The following is a 23737-nucleotide window of genomic DNA, read 5'->3' as shown; positions in this document are numbered from 1 at the left end:
GGAGTATGACATTCCAAAAGGCAAAAGATCTGAGCTTACAGGGAAGGGAAGAATAACTTGCCTAGCAAAAATGAATATAATTCTGGAGTAGGGGGCTGGGGGGAAGGAAAATGGAACTTTCTGAAATAAAGGACTTTCAAATATTCCTGATGAAACACCAAAGCTCCATAGAAACTTTGAAATAAAAATTCAGGAGTCAAGAGAAACATAAAAAGGTAGACCTGAGCAAGCAATCATAAAGGACTAAATAAAGATAAATTAGTTACATTCTAATATGAGAAGATAACAGAAGGCTGTCAGAAGTCTGAACAGGTCAGAGGAAGGAAAAAAAATCACATGCACACACTGAATTAGGTACAGGAATACATTTCCCTCAACAGGGAAACAGTAGGAAAAAGGAAGAGAGAAGAATAAGAGGAAGGATAAATTAAGAGAAGGATTGGTTATAAGCAAAACAAACTCAAAGAAGAGTGAAAAACAAAAAGAAGGAAAAATGTAAGAGAATAGGATGAAGGGAAATACACAATTAACAACCATAACTGTGAATGTGAATGGGACGAACTCACCCATGAAGTGAAAGAGGATAGCAAAATGGATTTGAAACCATAATCCAATGACATATTGTTTACAAGAAACACATTTGAAACCACATAGTTAAACTAAGGGGCCACAGCAGAATATATTGTACTTCAGCTGAAATAAAAAAAGCACAGGGATAGCAGTCATGGTCTCAGAGAAAGCAAAAGCAAAAATAGACCTTATTAAAAGAGATAACAGGGAAACTACATTTTCTGAAAGGTGTCAGAGGCAATGTGTTAATATCAGTATTAAACTTATTTTCACCAAATGCCATAGCATCTCAATACTTAAAGGAGAGACAGGGTAAAATAGACAATATAACTATAATAGTGGAGGCCATCAATTTACCTCTCTCAGACCTAGATAAACCTAACCAAAAAATAAACAAAAAAGAAATGGAGGAACTGAATAGAATTCTAGAAATGTTAGATATGGTAGACCTCTGTTATCTTAATCCTGTTGAATTGAAATAGAGTGGAATATAGCTATTTCCTGTTTATGTATGGCATTGTCACAAAAAATTAACCATACATTAGGGCATAAAGCCTTGCAGATAAATAAAGAAAACTAGAAATATTAAATGCAACTTTATGGACTATAAAAAAGATATATTTTAAAAGGCCTTTGAAGCAAAGATTAAAACTTAATTGGAGATTAAAAAACTTAATTCTAAAGAATAGGAGGTCAGAAAACAAATCAGACAAATAATAATTAATTTCGTTAAAGACAGTGAAAACAATGAGACAACACACCAAAATTTGGGAGATGTAGCCAAAGCAGTACATAGGGGGAAATTTGTATCTCTAAATACTTTCATCAATAAAAGAAAGAAAAGAGGAGATCAATGAATTGGGCATGCATCTAAAAAAATAGATGCCTAATTTAAAGCCCTCAATTAAATACCAAGATGGAAATCCTGAAAATAAGAGATTAACAAAATTGAAAACAAAAAAAAGAATCAATAAATAAAACTAAGAAACTTTTAAAGAAAAAATGAAATAAACCATTAACTAACTTGATTTTTCTTTTTATTTTATTTTATTTTATTTATTTATTTAAAAGAAAATTTTTTTTTCCATATGCTTTTGAGTTGAAAATTTTTTCTCCCTTTTTCTCCCCCCCCAAGACGGCGCACAATCTGACATAGGCTTTACATTTACATACCCATTAAACATATGACTTGATTTTTAAAAAGAAAATCAAGTCATCAATATCAAAAAATGAAAAAGATGAATTTGCAATCAATGAAAAAGTAAAGCAAATTATCAAGAACTATTTCACCCAATTATATGCCAATAAAACTGGCAATAAATGAAATGAATGAATATTTAGAAAAATACAAAATGCTGAAATTAGCACAACAGGAAATAGTAGATTTAGGTAACCCTCTTTTAGAAAAAGAAACTGAATAAACCACAATTGAACTCTCAGCGCGGGGGAGTGAGTAGAATTAGGACAAAAATGTGTATTATAATAATAACAACATTGTAAAGACAACTTTGAAAAGTTTAGGAATGTTGATTAACACAATGATGTGCCATAATTCTAGAGGGTTCATAATGAGCCATGCTATCTACCATCTGATAGAGAGGTTATGGACTCAATAGCACATATTGAAACTTTTTTTGGACATGGTTAATGCAAGAATTTATTTTACTTGACTATACATGTTTATAACCAGGGTTTTGTTTTTCTTTCTTAAGGGAGCTGCAATCAGGTGGAAAAGAGAGAATGTGGATCTGAAAATAAAATTCAATATTTTTGGAAAGGAATATATGGCAGAGGATTAGCTTTATTGAAGAGTACTGTTGTTACCTGTTCTTGACCAGTGGGAAGAAAAGTTGAAAAGTTTTAAGGAGTATAGGAGGGGAACTGAAGGAGTTTAAAATCTTAAAAACTAGAATGCTATCATTTTCTGAAAATATGGAGAATGGGCCATGGGGAGGTTGGGGGCTTGAAGAGAAAGAGGGAAAAGTTTTAAAATTGTGTTTTGCAGAATTAGGGAGTTGAGATGAATAATGGCAAATAATGATAACAAGTAGGACCCATCTGAAGGAAATGTATATAAATTACTTATGTATGAATCAGTTAACAAGCATTGGTTAAGTGCCTACTATGTGCTAGCCACATTGAATCAATTTTATTTCACTACTTTTTCTAGCAGTAAATTCAGGAGTAGCAGAATTCAATGTTAGGAGTTAACTAGAGATAGAATTTATTGGCTAGCAAGAGGGAAATGATGAAATGCAAAAGATTCTGGTGTAGTAGCTAGTGAGATATGAAAGTGGCAGACTATGGAACCAAGGCCTGGATATAGAGACAAATGAAGCCAGAGTTGGAAGAGTGAATTGGGTTAAGAGATTAGGGTTCTTTTGACATTGGCCAACTTTATGAAATTTTGAGATTTCACTAATTCTCTCATGGGAGGGGAAAAAAATCAACTCTAATGTGAATATTTTGTAGAAATTCATCTATTTTCCCTCAAAATCTTTCATCTCTTCCGAATGTGCAGAAAATTTGAATATGTGATATGAATTTCAATTCATGCTATGGTAAACATATCTGTATCTATTATGGGAGAGATGAAGGAAATAAACATTTGTTAAGTGCCTACTACATACCAGGTACTAAATGCTTTGTAGATATTATCTTACTTAATTCTCATAACATACCTGATATGTCAATTATTAGCAGGTAATGGAGTCTCCTCTTGTGTTGGCACTAAAAATCTCCTATTCCTTCTTTTCTTCTAGCTTCTAACATCGATTACAGCAACATATTTTCTTTTAATAAAGAAGAAACGATTTTTAGAGAGAATTCGTGATTTTTGATAGAAACTAGGGAGTTTGATAGAAACTAGGGAGAATCCAAGCTTCAGATGCTATCCTTATTTTATAGTTGAGGAAACTGAGGCAGATAGTGGGTAAGTGACTTGCCCAGGGTCATACAGCTAATATGTATGAGGCCAGATGTAACTCAAGTCTTTTTGACTCCATGCTTAGCATTCTATCCACTGTGCCACCAGAAACAAGAAAGATTTTGCAATTTGTTATTCTAAAGGCATTTCTCTGCATATTATGTGGAGAAATAAAAGAAACAATAATACTGCAAACCAGAGGTTCGTGCAGCTCTCTATTGTGGCCTGAACCAAATTAAAATACAATTGGAAAATGTTTAACAAAATAAATAAAAATGCAATGTATGTAAATTTGTGGTTTTCTAAGTCAACATATAGCCCCTGGAATCCATTTCTGTTTGAATTTGACAAGTTGACATTATAACTTTGTGTAAAGCATATTTTTAACCCTTTTTCAACAATTGCTTTTAATTTTCCCAATATCATTACAGAAGACAGGCTCTGAAAGTGTAAACAAAAAAGTAACTTCTAGTCAGTGGAAGGAATCACCTCCTATTGTGATCATCTTGGAAGACATAGAAAGTTTCTCAACTAAAGTACTTCAAGACTTCATAATTATTAGCAGGTAATGGAGTCTCCTCTTGTGTTGGCACTAAAAATCTCCTATTCCTTCTTTTCTTCTAGCTTCTAACATCGATTACAGCAACATATTTTCTTTTAATAAAGAAGAAACGATTTTTAGAGAGAATTCGTGATTTTTGATAGAAACTAGGGAGAATCCAAGCTTCAGATGCTAAATAAATGAATATTGCTGTCAAATTAGGCATTTATTTCCTGACATAGCAATGAGAATCAAAAAGAGAAAGCTAACCAGTTCTTAATTCACCAAGTAATATTGGCAGAATCCCCAAGAGCCCATTTGTCTCACAAAGACTTTTTTTTACTTTGCTGGATATAAAACTAAATTGCTTCTTCTTCTGGATGATGTCCATTTGTGTCATTAGCATTTGCTAAAAACCTTTTTTTTGATGTCTCCCGTTTTCTGAGTCTCTGAACACTTGTGCATTCTACTTGTCAAGAATGATACCTTCTTGAATGCAGACAGGTCAACCAAATGAAAACAGACTAGTTTGAGGATATTTAAAGGAAAGATGTTTAAATGTTAAAATGCATTACATATACATGCAAATCATGGAACAAGGAAGAGAATGGGCAATGTAAGCACCATTGTGTACCTCACTGTTGCATACCACAGTAGCTCATCTTGATGATTCTTTCTGACCCCAAAATCCCATAACTTTTGACTCTCTTTATAAAAAAAAATTTTGACTACATTTTACCAAATACTTGATGATTACGGTCATACTTATTTAACTAAGGCTGGAATCACTAGAAGTTAATGCAATGTGAAGTTAGAATTAACAATGAAGGAGAGTATATACAGAAGGAAAAAGCAGAATCATTGTATCTAAAGCAACAGCTCCTGTATACCTACTAATCTCTAAGCCTTAGAGACTAAGATTATTATAATTTAGTATGATGACTGATGTCCATAGGTTTGACCCTGAGAGTCATCAAAGGAGATAACATGTAAAACACTTTGCAAATCTTAAAACACTGTATAAATGCTAGCTACTATTACTGTTATTAAAATTATCGTCAATAAAAGGTTAAACTGTTTTGAATATATAAAATGCAAGAAATAGTTTAATACTGGAGTTTCCAATTTTTTTAGTTTCCATACCCCTTGGTTTTCAGTAAACCTCCCCCAACCATTGTTCATTTTAAAATTAAATAAATTCTAACATTTTCCATTTACATACAAATAAGAGAGAAGTAGCATGACATAACAAATAGAGAGCCAGCCTTGAGGGCAGGAAGGCCTGGATACCATTCTTGCCTCTGACACATACTGTCTTTGTGATCCTGCAAGTATTTCCCTTAATCTCCTAGTGCTCTGGGCCAGGGGTATCAAATTCAAATAGAAATAGGGGTCACTAAACTGTACATAAGGATCCTTGTGGGCCACGTATTGACTTAGAAAGCCATATATTAACATAATCTATGTTCTATTATGTTTTCATTTGTTTTGGGAAGTTTTTCCCAATTACATTTTAATCTCATTGAGGCTGCACTTGGATACGTTGTAGGCACTGGCCTTGGTGACTCTCCTAGGCACAGAAGGTACTGACCTACATTGGGAGAGAGAGTTTCCTCATCCAGGAGTTTCTATGCCAGTGAAATCACAGGTCCAGTCCCTATGCCTCTAAACATAAGAAATAAAATAAAGTGATTAAGTTTTCATAATGAAAACTTTATTCAAAACCTAATAACATTTTTTGATATAAATTTGTTAAATATTTATTAAAAGTCAAAAAAATTTAATGAGATCCTTGATTCTGATTCTTTTTGACCCGCAGTTTTATTCTCAGTGTAGTTTTTGAAAGAAGTGCCCATGTATCATGTTCAGCCTCCATTTTGTTTCTTGCTTTGGGGAGGCAGTTTGTTGCAGTAAAAAGAGCATTGAATTTTGAGGCATAGGGCATTAGTTTGAATCCCGATTCTGCTACTTACTGCCTATGTGTCTTTGGGCAAGACATAACCTCTCTGGACCTCAGTTTCTTCATCTATAAAATGAAGGGTTGGACTAGATCAGAAGTATTGAAAATACAGCTCCTTAGTGCGGCCCCTACCAGTCCCAAATTTAATTGGGAAATATTTAACAAAATTAATTAAAATACAATGAACAAAGATAACATTACATTTTAAAACTAAGTCAACATGTGGCCCACGGGTATCCTTTTGTGATTTAGTGGTCCCTGTTTTTGTTTGAATTTGATACCACTAGACTAATTGACTTTTGAGGTCCTTTCTGGCTCTAAATCTATGATCCTACAATTGGGAACAGAACTGAGAATCTTAATTCACAGAGATATTATAAATAGAATTAAAGCCTTGTGAGTGCATTTAGTAAGAATAAGATCTTCTTCAAAGGGTGCACCAAAAATTGTGTGATTTCATCAATGGGGAAGCAATTTGGAGTTCCTGGTTATTGTGGAAATTAATTATCTCATCTCTCATTAGGTTACTATCACTGATTTTTTTTCCTCACTATGAAAAAGATTTTGTATCCAAAACTCATTTGGTTTAGGTCCACAGGAATTATTCCTTCAACTGCTTTTTGAAAATTTTTAGACATACTTTTCATATTCCCTCCCTTTTTTCCCCTTCCCCCTCACTGTTCTCCCTCTATATTCAGAAATGTTTTCACTTAAGGAATTACTTTTGGAATAACTCAGTAGGATAATTTAGTTATTTGCTAAGTATCCTCTGTATCCACTTGACAAGTTTCTTGTATCCTGTGTTGGGAATCCTGGCGTAAATATATTTTAGGGAAAATTCTATTAAAAATTGCTATATACACATATGTGCATAGACACACACACATGCACACACTCATACATAGACATATATACATAAAAGATTTCAGTTTTTCCCTACTAAATACCTTAGTGACATCTTTTTAAAATTAGAATTACCTGAGAATAAATTATTTACTCTCTAGCTCCTTGTCACTGAAAGTGTAGTGGCAGAGACTAGGTCTGTCAAGGATACAATAGAATTCTGGCTTTCGGTGGGAATCAGATTATGTGATGTTGTGAATTCCCTTGTGAGATTCATTGAATCTGTTGATTTCCCTGGATCTCAATTTTTTCATTTGCAAAATGAGGAGATAGGCCTGTTTTGCTCTTAACATGCTGTCTAGCTTTAAGAGGCTAGGATTTCTTGTTTAAATATGAGAACTTCTATTGCTATCCATTATCAGATGAGGGAAGGATATTGTACTTTGTCTCATTCAGAAGTATCAAGTACTGAAATATATTTAACTACTTAGAGACTACTTTTGTTTCTTTTTTCTCTTGGAATCTAGTCAGCACCTACATGAGCTTCCAATAGTGCTTGTCTTTGGAATTGCCACATCTCCAATCATTATCCATCGATTGCTTCCTCAGGCAGTGTCTTCTTTATGTATAGAGCTACTCCAGTCATTGTCTTGCAAGGAGCACCTGGCTAAACTACTGGACAAGGTAATTTTTTCCTAAGGAAACCAGATAAAAGGATTAGCAGAGAACATGATTGTGCCATGAGTGTATATCTAGAAGAAAAAATGCTGTACACATCTCAGGGTAACATTTGTTGAGCACATTCATTTGTGCAATTTTATATAATTATTAATTTTTGCTGGATTATTTTTGTCTTTGGATAAGAAAACAAATTTAAGATGTAGTCACATCTTTATATTTTCAGTAGTCTATGTAGCACAGAGTGGGATTTAATGTATATGTGTGTGTGCGCGTATCTATATGTGTGTGTTTGTATGCATACATATATATGTATTTATGTGTGACCATAACTGTTTTGCCTTTTGTATCTCATGTAAAATGGTTTAAAGTTTTCAATGGAATCTTTCCTGACTGCTAACTCTGCAATTAAGTACTATAAAAATTTTATTAATACAATTTTTAAAAAATTTACACAGAAAAAAAAATTGAGGCTTTTTAGCTAATTCTACCCAGACAAGAAAATAAAGACCTGAAGAATCAAGTCATTAGCTAGTCTTGTAAGCAAGGGATTTTCTACAGAGATGTTGTATGTACTGAGTGATTGTCCTTAGTGTACTGATGATAATTTGACATTTATTTACTGACCACCTTTATAATTTTTTTTTCCAAAAGGAAGACAAGATGCATATCTAAATTTATCAAAAGCTATACTGATGGTTTTTCCAGCCCTCAAATGTGAAATTGTTTTGCAGTGGCTTTATTAACTTGGTTTTGGGGTGATCATGGCTTTTTGCAGTTACCAAATTTTCTTTAAATGGTGAAGCATAGGGCAAATTTTCATTCGTTCACATATGTGTATGTGTATCTTCACTCTGTGTGTGTGTGTGTGTGTGTGTGTGTGTGTGTGCCATTGAAAACTATTTGTATTTTTCTGTTAACATTATCTAAATTTATCCTTTTGTTTTGATGGCCAGCAGATTTAGCAATATACAGACCATCTGTAGTAGAACTTTATTGATTTACATTCATTACATAAACATAAGGAATGAAGGAGGAAACAGTATATCCTGTTTTTTACCATCCAGAGAGGGGGTATAATTTCCTGGTTAATTCTTATATTTTTGCTCACTTTGGGAAAACTCATTCCCTTTTTCTTCATGTCAGCTGTTTTCTTCTCTTAGAAACATAAAAGTTAGGTATCTAATTCTCAAAGTAGTTTCTCCCATAGAATAGTTTTAAGAGGAATCTGTCTCAGTAATAGAAACTTTACAAACATTACCCCATTGTTCACTGATTGCTTTTTTTAAAACCTCAATAATCATTTAACTAATAGACAATATTTGGAGAAGCAAGAAACAGCATTTTGTTGTCATCTTTTTCTTACGGGATTAGTAAACTTCTTTCATTGCTTCCAAGACTGTTCCTTGGAAAGGAAGCTTTTGTCTTCTGCTTTTAGAATGAAACTAAGAGAAAACTAACAAATATTTGAGCCAACAGAGAATTAGCTAATTTCTTTCAACTAGCTCTCTCTTTAAACTAACAAGTAATGTATTTTTCTGTTTTTCTTTCAGCTACTTCTTACAACTCGGTTCCCCTTTAAACTCAATGAGAAAGCATTACAAGTTCTGACCAATATATTTCTATACCATGATTTTTCAGTTCAAAACTTCATCAAAGGACTCCAGGTAAGGGGACACTGAAGAAATTTTAAATATAGTAATCAGTTGTTTAAAAAAGATGAAAATGCTCAATACAAATTGACAGGTTAGTCTGAAATTTTTAAGATAATACAGTGATAGCTTTTGAATAAGTTGTCAAGTTATAGAGTTCTGAAATCTTATAATTATTTATTGCCACATAATGTTTAAAATAGATGTATGTTAAAATAAAATTAAGGCAAAAAACTGTATACCCTACACTTAAGATAGAACGCTTTCTCTTGCTGTTTCCTAATGAAATACTGAAAATATCTCTTTGTAAAACGTAACCTAAGTGAATGAAATTACCTGGGTTCAAGTTCTGGCTCTTCTGTTTACCAATTATGTAATCTTGGGCAAGTCAGATAACTTTCTGAGCTATTAACACAATGACATGAAGACAATTCCTGTACTTACCAAGCTCTTCATAAACCCTAAACACTATAAACATGAATTGCTGGTTATAGCTGTTGCTAATTCACTGCTAATTCATCTTTGGAAATTCATCTAACCACTCTGAGTTCCAGTTTCCTGAGCAGGAACATGAGAAGATTGGGTTACGTGATCTCTGAGGTCCCTCAAATCTAACATTCTGTGATTTTATGTCTTTTGAAATGAAGATATTACTGATCCATTGACATAGAACCCGTGTCTTGAATGGTTTTCTAAAAAATAATTTTAAAATTTGTTTATTTATTTTTGATTTTCAACATTCACTTCCATAAGCTTTTGAGTTTTAAATTTTCTCCCCTTCTTCCATTCCCTCCTCCCCAAGATGGCATGCAATCTAACATAGGCTCTACATATACAATAAATGATTTTTTGACTAGTTTTCCATAATGCCTCCAACATCCTCTTACCCAGTCTCCCTTGTTGACCAATGGTACATTTTAACAAGATCGTTGGCTGCAATGCAATACTTGGCCACAGAGCTTATAACTGGCCTGTGTAGTGATGGAACTCAAGATGTTGCCTTCATAGGCATCATGCGGTAATCAACTTCTAGCTGACTAGATATTAAAAACATACTTGAAAAGCAGCTTAGTTTTCTAAGAAAGTTTGAGGTTCCTATCCTAGTTCTGGCTCTGGTGCTGACTCATTGACATAAGTCCCTAATTTCTTTGGTCTTTGGTTTCTTCATGCTGAAAAGTATTACTAATATTTAATCAAAACAACATAATATCAGTCTAAGAGACAACTGAAGGTTGAAAATTACTTTGCAGAAATAAAACCAAATATTAATAATGGACTTTTACTTCTTATTGGAGAAAAATAATGGTCTGCCATTATCTTATTGTTGTAGTTGAATAGTTATAGCCTGGCTGTTTCTGATAGAGCCTTACAGGACCTTTGGATAATTCCTTTCATTATTTAGCTTCAGCTTTTCAAGCGTTGGAACTTAATTTTCTTCTTTACCCTAAAGTGATCAGACTCTGGAGTACTGACTCATGTTAACTGCTTCCCAGGACTCCTCCTTCCTATTGTCAGCATACCTGGGAAATCAGATTAGTAGTCTTAAGGTTATTACTGGTGGGGGCAGCTAGGTGGCGCAGTGGAGAGGGCACTGGTCCTGAAGTCAGGAGGACCTGAGTTCAAATCCGACCTCAGACCAAACACACACTTGACATTTGCTAGCTGTGTGACCCTGGGCAAGTCACTTAACCCCAATTGCCTTTAAAAAAAAAAGGTTCTTGATGGCCATGAAAATCATATCAAAGGGAATTGGTAGTCCTACAGAATATTTTGTGCAGACTGTAATAAAACCTGAATAATTATCCCTGTTTCTCTATGGAGTTTATCTTTCTAGTAACTAGAATTCTTGTTATCTCTCAGTTACAACTTTCTTTGCTCTCCATTTCTCTTTGCTCAATCACCAAGAGTGTTTATTATTATAACATTTCCATTAATTTTAAAAATCTATTTCATTGATTTTTTTTGTTTTCACATCATTCACATTTTCCTTCATTCCTTTCACTTCACCTCCCAGAAAGCCATCCCTTATATACTAGGAAAAAATCCCTAGGAAATTTTCAAAGGAGAAGAAATATAAAGTGCAGCAAAACTAATCAGCATATTGTAAAATTCTACTGGTATATATATAGTAGTAATATCAGATAGAAACAAGAGTCACTAAGCTGTCCAAAAGAATCTCTGCGGACCACATATTGACTTAGAAAACCACATGTTAACTATTTATGTTCCATTGAATTTTTATTTATTTCTTATCTATTTCCCCAATTACATTTTATTCTGGTTTAGCCTTCTGGTGTATTCGACATCTCATTTATCCCTTCTTCCATTTAGATTGAGAAAATACTTAATGACAAAGTAACAGTGCTTGGTACACATGTGACTCTGTAGTATCCTTACAATAATTTCTTGTCCCTCTAGGGATATAAAGCCCACAGAGAACCATTGGTTAAGAGAAAAAAGTAACCATAATACAGTATTCCATTTTCCCACCTCCCATTTCTATAAAGGAAAAGAAGAAGACCTCACATATCTCTTCTTTGGGGGCAAGCTTGTTCTCTATAATTTTACGTTTGTTTTTATCTGTTTTGTTGTGGTTGTTCTTTTCCATTTACATTGTTATAGTCATGGTAAATATTGTTTTCCTGGTTCCTGTTACTTCACTTTTCATCATTTCATATTATCTTCCTAAGCGTATCTGTATTAACCAAGTTTATAAATTCTTGTAGAATATTTTACTACCTGCCAGGGATGTTGTGAGACCCAGTGAAATAATATTTGTAAGGCTCTTAACATAGTACCTGGCAAATAGTAGGCACGTAATAAATATTTATTTCCTTCCTTCCTTCATGTACCACAATTTGTTTAACCATTTCACAAAGGACAAATATCTCCTTTGTGCATAATTCTTTGCTACTGCAAATAAATGCTGCTATAAATATTTTGCTGTATATGAATCCTTCTTGTCACTGACCTTGCAGTAGATATGTAGTAGTGGAATCTCTGGGTCAAAGAGTATGGACATTTTAGTCACTTTCTTTTGATCATTTCAAATTGCTTTGCAGAATGGTTATACTAATTCATAACTATATTAACAATGCGTTAATAATGTGCCTATCTTTCCACAAAATGTTATAATGAATTAGATTGTACCTTTTTTTTTTAACATTAATTATATTTTGGATTGGCTTTCTTTTCAATATTGGGAAAAAATAAACATTAATTTCTTACTGTGTACAGAGCTCTGCACTTTCTGTTGGGGAGAGAAATAGTTTGGATAAAACTGTAATCTAGACCAGTGGATCCCAACCTTTTTGGTGTATAAGACACCTTTTTAAACATCACATGCATATCTCCACATGGCAGTGGTTCTGTCATTATTCACTGACTGTGAAAATACAAAAAAGGTAGTGTACTTAGTTTCTATATGGATCTGTGGAGTCCTGGTAATAATTCTTTTTCTCTCTCCACTGCTCTATGTCCCCACATAGGCCTAAAGCCTTCCATTTGGGAACCAGTGGTATAGAGGATACACTGTATTTTAGTTCAGGGGACTTGAATTTAAAATCTGCGTCACCTTAGGCAAATCACTGCACTTCTCTGAACCTCCGTTTCCTGACCTATAAAATGAAAGAGTTGTATTAGATGATTACTAAAGTTCCTATTATCTCTAAGCTCTATGATTTTGTGCTCTGTGGTCCTAGTCCATATGGAATATTATCTAGTAGAGGCACTGACACAAATACAAGTATGATTCAGATTAATGCATGATAAGTACATAAGTAGAAAAAAAAATCAGAATGCTTTGCAGTTTCTGAGGAATAAAGGGTCATTACCATCTGAGGGGTTTGTTGCTAGAAGTGGGTATCTGAGTTTGGCCTAAAAAGAGAGAGGAATTCAACAGGTAGAGAGTAGACACAGGAAATAGTGTAAGCAAAGGAGCAGTGGTGGTAAACCATAGAATAGGCATAGGGACTGACAGTTATTCCATTTTGGCATGATTATACGTGGTTCCAGAAGTCTTAGTACAGTTTTAAGCTATTAAAACTTGCATACTTAATAGCTTGGAACTGCACTATGCCTTTGGGACACCCCACATGTGAAAACAAGAACTATGAGATAAGACTGAAAGGATGTAGTAATGCAAAATTGTGAAATGTCAGATTAAAGAGGTAGAATTTCACTTAATAGGCAATGGTAAGCAGCCATTACTATGTTTTAAATAAAGAAGTTACATGAAAAAATTTTTGTATAAGAAGGTTGGTCTGGCATTGCTACAAAAGGTGTATTGGAAGGGTAAGAACCTGTTAAGAGCTTATAATCTAGATCAGATGGGGACTGTGGCCTCGAGGCCTGTTAAATGAATGGTCATGAGAACCCGTAATAGATTGGTGGCAGTGAGAATTATGGAATCTTATTCAGTGAGGAAACTGAGACCCACAGAAGTTGTTACTTGACTGTACTCATTCATATAGTAAGTAGAAGAATCAACATTTGATATCCAGGTCTCCTTACTCCAAATACAGCACTTGTTTCTCTTTACCTATAGTTCCCAAACTGTGGGCTTTGTATCCCTGGAAGGATAAGGAATTATTGTAAAGACACCACAAATTCATAGGTGTACCAAGCATTGTTATTTTATTGTCATGTATATTCTCAAAAAAGAGGAGGGGATAAATGAGATTGTAAAGGTGGAGCCTGTAGTCAGCTTCCAAGTCTCTCTCTCTCTCTCTTTCTCTCCTTCTTTCCTTTCCTTTCCTTCCTTCCTTCCTTCCTTCTTTCCTTCCTTCTTCTTTCCTTCCTTCCTTCCTTCCTTCCTTCCTTCCTTTCTTCCTTCCTTCCTTCCTTCCTTCCTTCCTTCCTTCCTTCCTTCCTTCCTTCCTTCCTCCCTTCCTCCCTCCCTCCCTCCCTTCCTTCCTCCTCCCTCCCTCCCTTCCTCCCTTCCTCCCTTCCTCCCTTCCTCCTTCCTCCTTCCTTCTTTCTTTTTGTTTTTTTGGTGAGGCAATTGGGGTTCAGTGACTTGCCCAGGGTCACACAGCTAGTAAGTATCAAGTGTCTGAGGCTGGATTTGAACTCAGGTCCTCCTGACTCCAAGGCCAGAACTCTATCCACTACGCCATCTAGCTGCCCCCATACAATTTCTTGATGATGTATTTACTCCTGTTCTTCAGAGTTCCTCATCGGTTACACATTGCAGCACTCACACCTACCATATGTCTCTCCATGGCCCTCTGTTTGATGCTTATCTTTATTCTTCTGAGACAGTGATATTCCATGTCTTGCTGCCATATAGGGACAGTAATCAAGGTCAGTAAAAAAGCTTTCCACATTATTTATACACTTGATCTTTCCTGCATGGATGGACTGGTCAGATTCCTTTGAGTGAGTGCAGATCGCTTCCAGGAGTCTCTGTAGTGTGTAGGCACTTAATGCAATTGGCCCAGTGTCATCTGCATCCAAGAGCATCTGAAAGACCTCATTATCTGTAGGGAATCCCTCCTTGACGGGACTTTGCTGGATCTCTTTCATCCCAATGGTGAATAATTACCTTTGGCAAACATATAGCACATCTCTCTATTTTATACCTAGCTTAATGATTGTTATCAGTGTCATTGAACAGGGTACTTTCTGTTATATCTTCTAACGAATCCTGAGTGATTTTGATGTATGAACAGAAGATACCTTGCTATGAATGAGCCTGTGAAGCAGCACTTTGTTTTGCTGAATCAAATGGTTTTTTTAAATGATCAATAAACTTGATGAAATCTTATATTTTCTTCATCTTTCAGTTAATTGTAAGATGGTAAAGATGTGGTTTATTGTTGAATATCACTTCTGAAAGTTTACCTGTTCCTTCCTAATGTCCTTATTTAGTGAGGATGTCCTCATTCTTATAGAGTTGACTCTCATAAAGATTTGTATAGATGGGAAAATAGGCATATAGGTTGATAGTTACTGATATTTTCTTGATCCCTTTCAGTGTTAGGGAGCTGACAGTTTCTGGCCTCATTCCCAAAATCTGGGTGTGTATACTGTTCACATCTCCTTATTCAGTGACCGTAGTACCATTAATAGCATTTCACACAAACCCAAAAAACATATATATTATTTGAATATATAATAAAATACTTGCATTTGTGAATATAAACTTATAGGTCTGATCTAAAAACATTCATGTAGGCATCTCCCAGGAAGGAAGCTCCTTCTACCAGTACAGAGTTGGTACCTAGAAGTTACGTGATTTGTCCAAGGCCACACATTTAGTGTATATCAGAGGCAGAACTTGAGCCTGATAACAGCCATTTTGGCTCCATTAATGTCTTAGAGTTTTTTGTTTTGTTTAGGTTTTTACCTCTGGAAAATTGAATTGATATAAGGCAAAAGATTTGCTGTTGAGACATTCCAAATATCTTCTCTCTTTTTTTCAGCTGGCTGTATTAGAACATTTCTATTCTCAGCCACTCAGCATTTTGTGCTGTGATCTCCCAGAAGCAAAGAGAAGAATATATTCTTTATCAGAAGACCAGTGTGAAAGTATTCGGCGCCTTCCCTCTTTTATGAGGTAAAAAAGAAATGCATGTTTAACATTTTTATGTATAATTCAGAAGATCTATAGCTTCACCCCCACCAATGCAGACTGTAGCACCTCCATACCTTACACTTTGTGTATAAGTTTCTTGTCTGTTGATGTCTAAGCCTTTCCACACTTAGCTAGTCTGGTCCTAAGGCTACAGACACATAGTCCATCACCACATCTGAAATATTAAAAAAAGCATAATTATAAAAATATCTCCTTTTTACAGTGTGAAAAATCTCTTAAATTACTCCACAGTTTACTTTTCAGTAGTCCATCCTACAGTTCTGGAGTTTGCTGTGCCTAACAAAATCACATAAGCTATGAAACACAACTGATTTATTCATCTAGAACCTGTACCAAGTAAAGGTGTAAATATAATGTAAGTATAAATAAAAAATAATGGTAGAGTTATGGAATCTTAACACCTGTTTGAGGTCACTACAGCTCCAGGCCTTTTCCTTCATTTTACTGCTGCACTTGATTTTATCAATTCCCATGATCGTGGGATCATAGAATCATAGCTCTAGAGCAGAAAGGGACCCAAGAAGTAATCTCTTCCTGCCATCTTAGAGGTGGAAACTGAGGTATCAGTGTTCTGTTTACTGTACCATGTATTTTTAAATAGTAGGTGATAAGGCTTAGGGAAACTGAACCATGATAATATTACTCACAGCAGACTGATTTATAAAATCAGTGAAAGGTACCTACTAGAGAAACCTAATTAATAATCATAAAGGTAGTTGATCAGCATGAAATCAGAGAAGTGGGAGAGTTGACTGATTTTAAGTGATACTAGGAAACTAGATGGGTCAGTGGATAGAGCAACTAGACCTGGAGTCAGGAAGTCCCGAGTTCAAATACAGGCTCAAACACAGATGTGCTCTATGATGTTAGGCAAGTCACAACTTCTGTTTACTTGAGTTTCCTCAGCTGCAAAATGGAGATAATAATAGCAACTCTCTTCTCTGGATGTTATGAGGATAAAATGAGATAATATTTATGAAATGCTTTGCAAATCTTAAAGTACTATATTAAGGCTAGCTATTGATGTATTATCATTTCATATAAATAAATGCTAAAACATGGAGAATTATTCTTATTTGACTAATGGAATGCACCTTTCTAGTGACTGGAGTACTTGTCTAAATAGTGTCTCTCCTTTGAACCAGATTGACATTCCTATTTTTAGAATCCATACAAATTAGGACAGTTCTATAATAACAGTATTGTCTTGGCCCTGTTACAATTAATTAGGTCACAGTTTATCTTACATAAATTACATTTCAGTCTACTTGAGATTTTTTTAACTTCATAAGTGTTATTACAAACTTAATCAGTGACAAAACAAATAAACATATGCAGTAAGGAATGAAATCTTGCATAAAACCTCTAACACATTACACTATAACATTTTATCTTGATTTTTAAAAGTTATTGATATCTTTTATTTTTGTATTACCTTCATTTCCTAATATTTCCCTCCCTCACTCAGAAGAGACAATTTTTTTTAAAAGGAGGAAAGAAAAATTCAACTAAAGTAACCAGCTAAGTCTCTTTAATTACACAACATTCAGTTTCAGTTTTCATAGCCATTGTTATTATGTACATTTTATCAAAATAAAACCAAAATATAAAAAAACCCCAAAAAACAAAGAAAATCTGTTTATTCATTGGCCCTTCTTGAGTTCTGTCCACAGTTTGTTTATACTGACTTTGTAAGTATGCTCTTCTAATTATCTTGATTTTCATGTGGATGTTTTCCCTTGATGAGATTTAGGAGAAACCCTTGTCACCTTAAGAGACACCTTTTACTCAGTAGCATCATATTTATGAACAAAGTGATAGCCTCTCAGGGTTCTGAGAGTTGGAAGGGATCTCCAAGATCATTCAGTCCAGCTGTACCTGACAAGAACTCTCTGAGCAGAAAACATCAGGAGCATCCACTCTCTCATTCTGGGCACCAGACTTCGATCAATGTAAACTTAAGTCATGTTAGCTCTTTTGACTAATGTGTCAAGTGACTAGTTAACTCATATTGGTTGATTACATTACCAGATGGATGATTCAGTCCCTTTTATGCTGATTCATATTATTTTCTATTTTAGACAGTTGCATTTTTTCCCACCTTGCCCACAAATTCTCTGGTGAGCACCCCAGACTCTGAATGTAGAGCTTATGAAAACTTGACCATCATCTTGGATTTGTTTTTAGGAAGAAATACATGTTTGTGGATGTTAAGCTGGGAAGAACTTGGGGTTCTTTTGGTGGCAGTTTCCATTGCTTTTTTACATGATGGTTTTCTGAGTTGTATGTGTGTGTGTCTCATGTATTAATTTCAGGTACGTAGAGAAGCAAATTCCAGAAAAACAAGTCGCGTTATTGACCCATGAGAGATTTCTAAAGGTAAGAATGGGGAAAAAAAAAACTTTGCCAATGTTAAGACTTGTTTCAGCTCTTTTGTTCTGCAAAGAATTTAAAAGCAAGATTTTATCATTCAGACTTTACTTAGCCCATTTCCTAAATTTGCATAGTGTAGTTTGCTTTGTGCAGTGATGTTTCAGCTCTTTATAGTGGGCTTATTATTTGAATATTAGTACGAGATAATGGATCAGAAATTGTTTTACTGAGAGAAAAACCTTAGCCAGAACATTGTTTTTCTTCTAGTCTGTTCTGAAAGGACTATTAGATCTCAGCTTGATGTTCACATTGTGGTTTTAGAATCTGTAGGCAGTCTTATTTTAAAATTTCTTTGCAAGGGCCATCTTGCATCAAAACACAAAGTGTCTTACTCTTAGCTTTGCAAAATATGTATAATATCAAAGATGCAGTAATGAGCTTGAGGAAGTTATGAACTAAAACACATTACATAAAAGGGAGCTTTTAATTTTATGTTAGGTGCTTTTCACCTTATAAGTAACTTAATAATTCTCATATATTTCTTTGGAAAAAGATACTTGATATGTTACATGTTGTACCCTAAGAACTACATATTAGTTTTATGAATAGTAATTTTTTAGACCAGACCTGGGATTTCTTCTGTGTAAGGAACCTCCAATGAGGAAATCCTCTCTAGACCAATGCTGATTTGTTCCTACTCTACAAGTTTTGGCCTTATATTGTTGTCTGTGTCATTGAAAGGTCAGAATTGGACTTGAACTCAGTTCATCCTTACTGTAAGATCAGCTCTGTGTCCTCTGTGTGACTATGCCTCTCCTGAATACTATACAGCAGGCCGCACAACTTCTGGCCACCCTCATACACCTTGCAGCATGCCCAAACTCTATATACACCTCTATACACAAAGGATGTTTTCCTCTACATTTTTCATGGGCTACCTGAAATCCTTTGGCATGCCAAGGGCAACAAGTTGTGCAGGCTTGCTATACAGGGTATCCCAAAAATTCTTAGTTCAGTTTTAAACTTTAATAGCTTAAAGACTTTTGGGATACCATTTACTGTTTTAGAAACTTGGCTACAATAATGTTATATCCAACAGCTAAGGAAAAAAAAGTCAGCATTATTTTTGCACCAAGTGGTAGTTTTCTTCAGGAGTGAACAATATTCTGAGAATTGGGAGACCTGCTTCCTAGATCCACCTATACCATTAATTAGTTCTGTGACCTTAAACAAGTCATTTAAACTTTCTGTTCCTTTTTTTCCTTATATTTGAAATGAAAGGACTGGACAAGATGGTGTTTTAGGTTCCTTTCAGCTTTAAAATTCTGCTCTTCTTTGAAAGTATTGAGATAATGGTTTATTTTTTAAATATTGTTATTTATTTTTAGCATTCTTTTCTTTTTAAATTTTGAGTTCCAGACTCTCTCTCTCCCTCCCATCCTTACTATACCCACTTGGAAGGTAAGCAATCCAATATCAGTTATACATGTGAAATCATGCAAAACATATTTCCACCATATTATCCTATATTGTTTTTTAAAAAGACAATAAAAAGGGGCAGCTAGGTGGTGCAGTGGATAGAGAACCGGCCCTGGAGTCAGGAGGACATGAGTTCAAATCTGGACTCAGACACATAACACTTACTAGCTGTGTGACCATGGGCAAGTCACTTAACCCCCTTTCCTAGCCAAAAAAAAAAGACAAAAATAGAGTGAGAAGATTGTTTTTCAATTTGCAGTCAGAGTTCATAATTTCTTTCTCTTTGCAGATGCATAGCATTTTTTCATCTTGAATTTGTCTTGGAATTGTCTTGGATCATTGTATTGATCAGAGTAGCCAAGTCTTTCATGATTGATTATCATTACAAATTACTATTACTGTGCACAATAGATCTCTTGGTTCTTCTCATTTCACTTTGCTTCAGTTCAGATAGGTCTTGCCATGTTTTTCTGAAACAACCCCTTCGTCATTTGTTATAGCATGGTAGTGCTTCATTACAATCATAAGTCACAACTTGTTTAGCCATTCCCCAACTGATGAACATGCCCTCAATTTCCAATTCTTTGCCACCTCAAAAAGAGTGACTCTGAATAACTTTGTACATATAGGTCCTTTTCTTTTTCCTTTGATCATTATGAGGTGCAGACCTAGTAGTAGTATTGCTGGATCAAAGGATATGCACATTTTTATAAGCCCGTTGGACATAGTTCCAAATTGTTCTCCAGAATGGGTTGAACCAGTTTACAACTGTACCAACAATTCATTAATGTATCTATTTTCCCCCCATCCCTTATAGCATCTGTCATTTCTGATAGGTGTGAGGTAGTACCTCAGAGTTGTTTTAATTTGCATTTCTCTATTCATTAGTGATTTAGAGCTTTTTTCCAAATGACTATTGATAGCTTTGATTTCTTCTGAAAACTACCTGTTCATATCCTTTGACCATTTTTCAATTGGGGAATGGTTCTTATTTTTATAAATTTGATTCAGGTCTGTATATTTATTTGAAAAATATATTATTTATTTATTTGTTTATTTTATGATTGAGTATAATTAACTTATTTATAATAATGTATATGTAATAATAGTATTATATAATTAATTATATAGTAACAATTATATAATTGTATAATATTTATAATATATATGTATTAGAGAAATTTGCTGTAAAATTTTTTTGATGTTCATTGTCTCTGGTATCTTTTAGCAAAATGTAGTTTTCCTTGTTATCTCTTTTAATTGAAACTGTTTTTGCTTTTTGTGTTGTCTTGAGAACATGATTGTTATCCTTGCCTTTTTTACTTCTGCTGAACCATATTAGATTCTGCTCATAGGCTAGAAAAATATCTCAACCTAATTCCAGAGTACACAACTAGGAGCAATGAATTAAAAGGCAAATTAAGATTTGATATCAGAAAGAAAAAAAACCAAACTACATAGCAATTAGAGCTATGTAAAAGAAGAGTGCTTCTGGAGGCATTGCTTCCCCTCATTGGATATCTTCTAGAGAAGGCTTGTGGTTTTATGTAATCAGGGATTGTTTTTTGCACTATCACTTGGACTTGATAGCCACTGAAATCTCTTCCAACTCTAAAATACTATGATTCTGTGTTGTGTGACGTATAAAAAGTTCAAGAGACGTAGTTTCTGGGCAGTTAGCAATCATTTTATTAATTATGGCTAGCGTATAATTAATAAAAGGGTCATTTGGCTGTCTCTCCTAAACCGAAGATGGGTCATGGTGGCTTCTTGATGGTTATATGCCCTTGGAAGAGTGGGTGTTCCCAATGGCAATCAACTCTGATTGATTAACAATTAATGAGAAGAATGACTATTGTAATGAGAGATGGACCTATTCTAATGGTGGTCTGGGGACTCACTTTAATTATGTCACTTTTACTCCTAGATCACCTCCAGCCCTGGACAATCTAAACTAAGGATCTCTTCCCTCCCACCCCCAAAGCCTGAGTAGAATGAGAGCAATGAGCTTCCCCACTTGGGTGGGGTCTGAACAAGTTTGAGGAGATAGTTAATCCAATCTCATTATCAGCAATTTTCTTCAGATGCTGGCTGATTTCTGAATGACTAAATAGCAAGGGAAAAAATCCTGGATCTCCCCAATAGTAAATGGTTATTAATATATGAGAAATAGTCATTTTTCTCAGTTGCTATGGATTCTGTATATTTATAATTATGTTACATCATGAAAAGTTTCACCTTTTGACATGTAGGAACATATTTTACTCAAAAAAGTATATGATTTTGGAATATATTTTCTCATAGAAAAAAGAATATAATTCCAGTATTTCTTTCCAGTCTTGAACAAAAGTCATCTTCAAGTTACTATCTAGGAAAAGAAAAGGCATAAGATATATTTTTGGAAGTTTTAATTCAGCTTGGTTGGAATATTTAAATATAACCAAAATTTCTCGTGTTTTCTAGTTAAGAATCAAAGGATCTTTAAATATGTTCTTTTGTTTACAGTACTTAAATTTTTCCAATGAATACATTACACTGAGAAATCACTAGATATTTATTGAATAGTGAAATATCACTGGATATTTATATGAATAACTAGGAAGAAAGTAAAATGACATAAATTGAATATAATTGCGCAGTTTTAGAGATTACATGTGTGAACGTGTGTATACACACACACACAGAAGACTAAGGAACAAAGACTTATCAATTCACAGTCATAAATCAAAATGGTTAGAGATTAACCCGTGCCCTGAGGAATTAGAGAGACTTGTCTATTAGGCATGTACCACATAAAGTAGTACACAACACTATTAACTGCCTTAGGCCATATTAGGGTCTGGATCCCCAAAGCAAAGGATCCAAGAGGAGGCATGCAAGCTGTCAGATCTAAAGCAGCAAAGAACTACGCCTAAAGCAAAGTTACTTTTGCTTAAGGGATTACTCAGAAGATAGTTGCATTCTGAGTTACTGTGGAGTCAAAGTAGCTTTCTGATTAGAAGATGAGATTATCACAAGTGGATCATCACTGAAACACAGAGGAAGACATGTATCCTGGGCCAAAACTGTGCTTGCCCTGAACTAGTTGTGTTTTTGTGGCACAAGTTACCATCGGACCTAATCAAAAATAATAAATAATGTTATTATCATCAGACAGGAAATTTTCAATTCTGCAGTCATTTATTAAGCTCCTACTATGTACAAGGACCTGTGCAAAGTAAAGTGTTGTCTCACAGCTTTGAGCAATCTATTTTATTCACTTTGATCATGTACTATCACCCTTTTGAATTAGACAATATGATATTAACAGTTCCTTCTCATTTTGCTCAATGAGCCATTGTATCTGTACTCGGTGTTGGTCAGTGATGGTGAGGGTAGTGAACAAATCCACCCATAATATTACCAGTAGGTTAATCTTTCTTAAATGCTATTTTCATCATTTCATGTTCTTGTTCAAAAACTTTTATTGGTTTCCCATTCCCTATAGGATAAAACCCAAACTCCAAATCTTCTGCTCTGGTCCTGATTTACTTTTCCTACTTTCCCTTTCACTGTTATGTTGTGCAGTCATTTCAGTTGTGTCCCATTCTTTCTGACCCCATTTGAGATTTTCTTGTCAGAAATACTGGAGTGGTTTGCCATTTCCTTCTCCAGTTCATTTTATGGATGAGGAACTGAGGCAAAAACAGGGTTAAGTGCCTTGCTTAGGGTCACACAACTAATGTCCGAGGCCAGATTTGAACTCAGGAAGATGAGTTCAGGCCTTACTTCAGGCCTGGTTCTATCTACTGTGCCATCTAGCTATCCACCCTTTCATCATGCCCCATCATAATTCATCCACTCTAGACAGACATTTCAGTTCATTGTGCCTTCTAAACATACCAAGACATTTTCCACTTCCATATTTTTGTTCATACTTTTGCCTCCTGGGATGACTTTCTCTTCCTTTACACTAAATCAAGTCATACCCTCTTGTTCAGGCCCTGGTTTAAATCTGACCTCCCCCATTCATCCTTCTCTGACTAACCCAATCAATGGGAGCCTCCATTTTTTAATTACTAGAACATTCTTATCTCTTGTATTTCTGCCTTTGTACTAGTTGTTCCATATGTCTGAA

At 34.7% G+C, this 23737-nt stretch overlaps 1 protein-coding gene across 4 annotated transcripts in view; it reads left to right on the top strand.

The window, feature by feature from the left end:
- Positions 1-23737, top strand: part of ORC3 (origin recognition complex subunit 3) — a 119115-nt gene that overhangs the window by 38281 nt on the left and 57097 nt on the right. For all 4 annotated transcript variants that reach the window (XM_078155246.1, XM_078155245.1, XM_020976306.2 and 1 more), the window contains exons 7-11: positions 3928-4061; positions 7368-7524; positions 9072-9185; positions 15596-15729; positions 18084-18147. In XM_078155246.1, the coding sequence (XP_078011372.1) occupies positions 3928-4061; positions 7368-7524; positions 9072-9185; positions 15596-15729; positions 18084-18147 (603 nt within the window). The remainder of the gene's footprint in view (positions 1-3927; positions 4062-7367; positions 7525-9071; positions 9186-15595; positions 15730-18083; positions 18148-23737) is intronic.

Source organism: Phascolarctos cinereus, unplaced genomic scaffold, assembly GCF_003287225.1.
Source record: "Phascolarctos cinereus isolate Bilbo 61053 unplaced genomic scaffold, phaCin_HiC Scaffold_5;HRSCAF=322, whole genome shotgun sequence".
In the NCBI taxonomy this organism is placed as follows: Eukaryota; Metazoa; Chordata; class Mammalia; order Diprotodontia; family Phascolarctidae; genus Phascolarctos; species Phascolarctos cinereus.
This window is presented reverse-complemented; position numbering and strand designations above follow the sequence as displayed.